The sequence below is a fragment of the Lissotriton vulgaris genome, unplaced genomic scaffold (assembly GCF_964263255.1).
Source record: "Lissotriton vulgaris unplaced genomic scaffold, aLisVul1.2 SCAFFOLD_3581, whole genome shotgun sequence".
NCBI classification, from domain to species: Eukaryota; Metazoa; Chordata; class Amphibia; order Caudata; family Salamandridae; genus Lissotriton; species Lissotriton vulgaris.
The window spans coordinates 204,822-212,853 of record NW_028245482.1 but is presented as its reverse complement, the minus strand read 5'-3'; the positions used below and the strand labels follow the sequence as shown (position 1 = coordinate 212,853).

At 47.3% G+C, this 8,032-nt stretch overlaps 1 protein-coding gene across 1 annotated transcript in view; it reads left to right on the top strand.

The window, feature by feature from the left end:
* Positions 1-5,432: 5,432 nt before the first annotated feature.
* The window catches only part of LOC147666406 (uncharacterized), a 51,434-nt gene continuing 48,834 nt past the window's right edge, over positions 5,433-8,032 (top strand). The window contains exons 1-2 of the mRNA XM_086949082.1: positions 5,433-5,858; positions 5,907-6,699. Coding sequence (XP_086805208.1) covers positions 5,457-5,858; positions 5,907-6,699 — 1,195 coding nt within the window. The 5' untranslated portion in view covers positions 5,433-5,456. The remainder of the gene's footprint in view (positions 5,859-5,906; positions 6,700-8,032) is intronic.

The following is an 8,032-nucleotide window of genomic DNA, read 5'->3' as shown; positions in this document are numbered from 1 at the left end:
TGTACTTGTGTAACACTCTTTTTTAGTGTGTAAATATTCAACAATGTCGTTTTAAACTGTATTTTTGTAATGTTTGCTTATATGGTGTTTGTCAAATACCGAATAAAGCTGACTTTGACTGACTGACAACTCCCTCCTATCTGACTTTCTGACCAGGAATAACATGCTGGACCTCTCTCAGAACAGCTTCCGACCAGGTCAGAGCATGGAGTCTGCTCTGCTAGCTGTGACAGAACATCTCTGGTCCGCACTAGACGCTGGTCAAACGTCGGCGCTGTTCCTGCTGGATCTGTGCGCTGCGTTTGACATGGTGTCCCATGCCATACTTCTGAGCCGCCTGGAGGAGGCAAGAATCACTGGTCCGGCACTGGAGTGGCTTGCCTCTTTTCTTCATGAGAGGTCGTTTGTGGTAACAGTCACTGCATATGCCTCAGGTGAACACCTCATCAAACAAGGGCTGCCATTGTGAAAAGCAACAATTTCTCTTAAGGTTACCAATGCTGCTCGGCGGAAACACTTCTGATTCACTTTCTTTTATCTACTCAAAGAACGAGGCAGGCGCTGGGAACAGGAAGGCAAGAAACAGGTTTATTTCTCCAGAGGAGAACACATCAACTCGGAAACCGGAATGTCTTCGGGAGGTGCTCTAACTGCATCTCCGTGGCTCGGTCTTTTATACACATTTGCATCAGTTTATTGGTTGGTTAAACATCCTCGGAATTCCCGCCCCAAGCAGGATCCCACTCAAACCCAGCAGCAGGCGTCCCCCACCCAGATCTAGCAGGTGATCGCTATCTCGCAGCTGGGTATTTCGGCAGGATCAAAAGGCATGTGGGATCGGTCAGGTCTAATGGTTCACGCCATTGATTAAATCAGGCCTCTCTGTCAGTGAAACAAGTCCTGCTGTGTGTGGGCAATATACTTATGTCCGCAAGGGCGGGTTAGCAACTGGGACCGGATTGAGCAGCCAGGTGCGGTGAGTGAGGTTATCAGAAGGGCTTGCCCGTGTACGGAGGATGAAAGGACGAGCGGGTGTAGGGCGGAAAGTGACTCCGGGGCTTTGTCATGATGACAAGGTTTTATTTTCTTTATTTTTTTATTTTCTATTGTACAGAGTTTTATAGAGCGCAAACTTGACCCTAATCGGGTATCAGAACGCTTTACATTGCACCAGTTGCATTACATGAGGACACATTCATTTTTGTTAGGCACAGGGAGATTAAGTGATTTGCCCAGAATCACAGGATGTTCAGCGTCATTGCAGAGACTCAAACCCAGTTGTCCAGATTCGAGGTCGGCCACCCTAGCCGTTAGGCCAACCCCAGTACATTTATCCGTGCTTCGTCAGGGCGCTGGGGAGGGCAGTGGGGTCAGGGTGAAACATAGGTGACCAGCAGAGTATAAAATGGCTGCGATGTCTAAAATGGTTGTCGCTTACGCGCACGCAGAGGCTCTCGCTAAGCAAGATGGCGCCGGTAATGTTCATGTATGTCGCTTTACATTTTTACACCACAGGGTTCCTCCCTCAGCACCCTGCTATTACATTTTTACGTCCAACCCCTGGGAGCAGAGGACTGACCATGGTCTCCTACGCCGACGATACACAGTTGGTGGTGGCGCTCTCTAATAACACCGAGCGGGACGCCCTCAAGTTTCAGGGCGACCTAGCAGCAGTTGCTGAATGGATGACCACCAACAGTCTCCAGTCGAATGCCAGCAAGTCGGAGGTGCTGCTGGTGGGCAAGGACCATGGTCAGTAGTGTCAATGCTGGTAGTGCCCCCCCCCCCCGCCCCCCCAAACAGTTTCTGAAAAATTTATGGGTGTGGATAGACTCATCTCTCAACTTCCGAGCCCAAACCAAAAAGTGGCAGGGACCTGCTTTTGACTAATTCGGGGGCTTCAACCCCTATTGGGTTTCTTCGATGCACCCACACAACAGATCATCATTCAGGCGTCTGTAATGTTAAGACTGGCCTATGCCTGCTCTCTTTATCTAGGGTCCAATAAGGCTGAAATTCTGAGGCCACAAAGGGCACAGAACGCGGCTGCAAGGACCCTGCTAGGTCTAAACAGGTCCTGCCCGGTTTCAAACGCCATCCTGCGTCTTCACTGGTTGCCTGTAGCCAGGCGAATTGAATTCAAGTTTTTATGCATCGCCTTTAAAGCCTTGAAACTGTCGTCCACTAACATCTTGGCCAGCCTCCTCTTGCCTTATGTTCCCTCATGCCATTTTTGCTCACAGAGTCAACACCTGGTAGTGGTCCCCTGAACACAGAAAGTCTGCGCTGGAGGCCGCTCTTTTCGCAGCAGAGCAGCCCTCCTCTGGAATGCACTTCCAGCTCACATCCGGGAAGAGGTGACTTTTAATGGCCTTCCTGAATTCTCCAGGAAGGCCATTAAAACTCACCTCTTCCCGGCACCATAGTCCTTCCCTCAGTTCCACCCTTACATGTCAGTTGCTCTGCTGTCAACGCCGGGACGCCCCTTCGCTGGGGCAGCTGTTGCGCTTTACAAGTTGTAGTAGCATAACATAACCATATTTCCGACCTGTCAAGAAAGAAAATTAAACTCTATTAATGTCACGGAGGCGAGAATTTTCCCACCCTACGTACAACTAATACTGCACCCACTCAAGAAGGAGAATGGAAGCTCATTGAGGATAGGTACCTTTCTTTAGTATTGAAAGATCTTGATAAATCTGCTCCCATTCTATTGATGATTGTAAGAAATACTTTGAGCAATGTGGACGATTCTACGGTGGCACAGGGTCAACGAATTACGTGACTCTAAAGGGGTTTTCCTTTCAAGCTCCGACCAGAAACATTATTACCAGTGGAGGAATGACAAAGGAGAGGGGGTTTTGCACAAATAAAGAGGAAGTGCTTCGCCTTGTGCCTGTTTTACTTGGAAAGCAGGTGCTGTTTTTTTCAGAGCATGGCACTCATTGGATAATACGAAGAGAGAAATGCGTACTCCTTACATCTGTGCCCTTAATAGGATAGAAACCTTTCTGCACAATAGCTAAGCAATTTCAGCTCTTTTTATTAGGGTTCCGTTAAAAGGTCCTTTCCCCATGATGATAAGCAGTTGTCTTCAACCGTTCATAGTGTCATAACCTCGTCATTCCCAGGCCTTTTCATCTTTAGTCGAGGATTGTATGCAACATTTCTCTAACATGTTTACTTGTCTTCCCCTTCTTCGCGCATATATACTCCTCGATCCTGATATTATTCCTTCAGGACCTCTTCTCAAGTCCTCCTCCTTTACTGAACTATTATATTTATTTTCCCCAACTAAGTTATGTGGCGGGGTTATTGCTCTAGCTCAGAGAATCTGTTTGTTTATCGCCTCCTACAATGACTTCATCTTGTCATCCAACTCATCCGTGTCCCTTTGTATGTCAGCTTCACAGAAACTTTCAATTTATAATTCACTCTCACACTGTTGCACCAGCTGTGTGACACAACAAAATTAAAAAAGAAGATTTAAAGTGAAGTGAAATGTGGAAAAAATAATAATTTTTTATATATTACCCTCACTCACCCAACTATTGGGTGGCATGCTTCATCATTGGGTTCTTCTCTCTTTCTTTTCTCCACAGATCCCTATCACCTGGGAATTCCAGGTTTAACCGGTATTAAGAACCGGGAGTTAAATAACACTTAAGATAACACTGAGGTCAGGGTGCGCCTTAGTGAGTGCATACCGCCCAGTGTCCAGTTTGTTTTTTGGTCCTGATGAAAGCTCGGCCGACCTGGCCTCCAAGAGCAGAAACATGTCGACCTAGTGATTTGGACAATTCGACTCAAACTTAAGGTCCATATTGTCCTTCTCATCTTTTATATTTAGATGCTCACGCTGATCTTTATTAAAGTTTGGCTTGGATCAGCGTCCGCACCTTTTTAACTTGATCACGTTCACACTTGTTTTCACTGATTTTTATTCAATCCAGCTCCACTGCAACTGCAGGTGTCGCAGCACACCAGACAGGTCTTTTTCCTGTCCGGTGAAAACTACCCAATGATGAAGCATGTCACCCAATAGTTGGGTGAGTGAGGGTAATATATAAAAAATTATTATTTTTTCCACATTTCACTTCACTTTAAATCTTCTTTTTTATTTACTTAGTCACTCCTCTGTTTTTAACTATATTTAGAATGGGGTATAGGAGTGTCCTTTGAGCCCTTACTCTCTTGTTGTTGTTGTACAACAAAATTAAAACCTTAATGGGGAGATTGATTCACGTACCTTCCCCCGGTAGAGACCACTTCAGCACCTAGTATTATTTGACACAGGGAGTTCTCCACTTTATACCCTGAGAATTCTGCAACCTCCTTTTGAGGTGACTAGATCTGGTTAGCTGAACAACGTCAATCCTGTAATAAATTTCAAACAACTGGATCTCTAAGTTGGACCTGTACTTCTGCCATTACTCCCCACTTAGTTGTTAGTGGTATGGTTCCTGCCGCTCTTAAAGACACCACAGCGAATCCCTTGTTCTGGAAGCCAAGAGCAGATTCCTTGTTTTTTAAAAAGTTATCATCGATATTGTTACTTTCTTTTGCACTTAGCTGGTGGAAAGGTTTGTACCAAAACCACTTTCTCAAGGACACGAGGGCATGATTTCGGCCATCACACAATAAAGAGACAGTGCCTCTACCGATTATGGATGAGCGGAAATGGGAGCAGGAGCCAATGCTTTGTTCTCATTAGATCTCTCTGCCGTCTTCGCACAGTTGAGTACTCCAACTTGGTGAACCATGTTGAGGCTTTGGGCATCGGGTGCTAGGTCCTAAAGAGGTTCATATCATTCTTTACAGGCTGAACGTGTATCACCAGATTGGGAAACTTTCCGTCCAACACATTGCATGCAATTTCAGAGTGACTCACGGGTCCTCAATCTCGCCCATTATCAGAGATTACGTGACCTAGGTAGCTCAATTCCTGACCAGAAAATGTGTATTTTTATCTGGGACTTTAAATCTATTATTTCTCAAGGCTCAATTTCATAGGGAATATCTATTATGGTAATGCTTACCACATTTTAATTAAAAAAAAATAAAGAATTACAAAAACGTAATAAGTCTGTTAAATTATAGGGTTAGGTTTGATGAGGTCATACTGATACATTTTGAAGCTTAACAGATCAGCTCTGGATAGGGAGTCCTCTCTGGCAGGGCAGAGCGGACCTGCATGAAATCTCACCATATCACGTTGGGGCAGCACTGAGCGGGTTTAGATGTGTAGCGGGGTAACTCCTGATGTCCTCGGGGACAGCCTGACCTTGAGCAGGGTAGATCCTCTCCAGCTCTTGAGACAATTTAGTTCTTTCGAGCCTTAGCTGTGGTGATATAGGAAGGAGTATTTTGACCTAATTGTTCTGTGATAATGTGTTGTCTTTTCTATTTTCTTCCCCTTCACAGACACCTGAGGACGTGAACATCAGAATTTCAGAATGGAGAAAAGGCAGGTTCCAAGACAAAAAGGAGAAGTGCAGTGTTCACCTGAACCTGTAAGATCCACACTCCCATCTTCTCCTATCCATAATGTGCCTTCTTCAAGATCCCAAACTGATGCTCAGAGGGACTGTGAGATGGAACCGCTATCGGGGAACCTGCCTAACATGATCCTTTTATCTATGTTGGAGCAGTTGGGTGCCAAAGTGGATAACTTGCAGAATACCCTAGAGGACGTGCCGTCAAGAGTCGCTGGGCTCATGGAGCAAATCTGGATAGCAAAGGGTCTAGATCACCTTGAAAATGGGGGGGTGTCTTTGGAGAGGGTCAGTCCGGTGGTGGTTAGAGATTGTCCTCTCAGCAGGTCCCCTCCGATCAATCTTTCAGTCAGGGCCAAGGAGGTGAACCAATACCCTCAATCTACATCTTCACCTGGTCGTGATCCACAGCCGAATCAGTGTCTTCAACCTCTGTCTCCTCATGGGCATGAACCACAGCAGAGCCAGTGCCTCCAACCTCTGTCTCTGGATGGCCCTGGACCACAGCAGGACTGTACTGGCTTCAGGTGCCCTCCTCCAGATGCTCAAGTTATCCCAGGTCTTCCACCAGTGTTTGATGGCCATGAACCACAGCAAGACCACTGCATGCAACAAGAACCAGAGGAACACATGAAGAAAGAACCATTGTGTGCAGATAGTTGGGGCGCACAACAGAACGTCTGCCCGCAGCCACTGTTTCACAAGGGACATGAGCTACAGCAAAACCAGTTCAGACAACCAGTGCTCCCAGATGGGGAGGGACCAAGTGAACTTCTAAAGCAAGAGTTGTTGTGGTTTGAGGGGGAGGGTCAACTGCAAAACCTCTGCAGACAACCAGCATTTCCAGAAGACCAGAGTCTGCAGCTCAACACATGCCTGCAGGTGGTCTCTGGTGCACATGAACCACATCAGAACTGCAAGATCGAACCAATGCACCATGAGGCACTCAGTCCAGATCGCGGCTATAAGCTAGAACCACTGAGTCCTGAGGACTACGATCAGAACTACAAGCAAGAACCACTGCACCCTGAGAACCGAGATGAGAACTCTGACCTACAACCAACATGTGCTGATGCGCAGGGCCCATCTGGAGCCTCATCATTCCTGCCACAGAATGCTCCTGATACTGATGGAGCTATCGCTAGAGACCCATTAGAGAGAGGAAATACAGACGCAGATGGATTGCTGCTCAAAGCCATCCCAGGTATTTGTTTCATACTGAATTAACATGCAGAATGGCGAGTAACTTGTACAGTTCTCAGGGAATGTAACATAAAATATCTCCAAAGTGGATCTGCCCAGATTTTTAGTAAGACCTGCAGGGGGCCAAATCTGAGTTGTGTGGAGTGGTATCTTTGGGGGCGGGCCTGGAGTACACCAGGAGTTTCTCCTTCCCGTTCAGTGATAGGCTAAGAATTGGGACTCTGCACATGAAAAATGACTCGAATTCTGGTCTGTGCATGAGACGCCCCATTCCGGGCTCAGGACCTCTGAGGAATTATGTGGCAGAATCTGTGGTTCAATCCAAGCTCCGCGATACTCACCATCCCCTAAGTGTGAGATGAAAGTGAGGTGTTATTCACCGAGAGTAACATTGCCCTTTTTTGTTGCTGGTGCAAACTAAAGCACTTTAGAGATGGGACTGGGTCGATGTGATGTGTGAGTGCACAGATTGTAGGAGGATTTCTGGGTCAGTCAGTGTCTGCCGCTTAGAAGGGGAGGAAGGCAGTGTGAAGAGGACAAGTGATCTGTAAGTCAGGTCGGTAGTGGTGGAATGGGTGGGGTAAGGTCCGCGGCACCCCAGAGCCTTCGGTAAGAAGTGGTCTATTTCTGTGGTGTGTAGGTACATGTACATAGAACTGGGGGGCCTGCAGGTCAGAGAGGGCCAGTTGTATTATAACATACTACATCATGTAGAACAATGTACAAGTTCAAAGAGGTTTCAAGATTAAGTGTGGTCTGTAGGGTTAGGTGCACAGTACAAGGTGTTCTGAATATCAAGCCGGGTTAGTTGTATTACAGTATACATGATAGGGTGATATATTTTATTATGTTTATTTTATCTAATATGGGCCCCATTATAAGGCCTTAGCTATGTCTGCCATTATGTCTCCTATTACATTTCCCTCACTTTTTCCTCCCTCCAAGTCAGCAATATCAGCGATAAAAGAAACTCTGCTGGGGGGAGGAGCCTAGCTCGCAACCGCGATGGCCGCCTGACTCCTCGGCTCCGCTGACCCTTTTGCAGTCTTCCCGGTTCCCGCATCATCCTGCTTCCTATCCGAGTACTGTCCTGTACTAGCGGAACCGGGAGGCAAACCCGGTCATGCCGATGTGCCTCTTCACTCGATCCCGGCAGTGGGAGCCCCGGGACGCCCTCGCCCTTCTGGACGCCGACCGGCGCAGCCCGAGTCTTTGTCCTGCTGAGACGGCCGGCCCTGTACATGAAGACGGCGGCCATTACGGGTCAGATAGCGCCGGCTGCTTTCCTCCGTTGGCAGCGCCCGCATTCCTGCGCCTGGCACCGCGGACCCTGA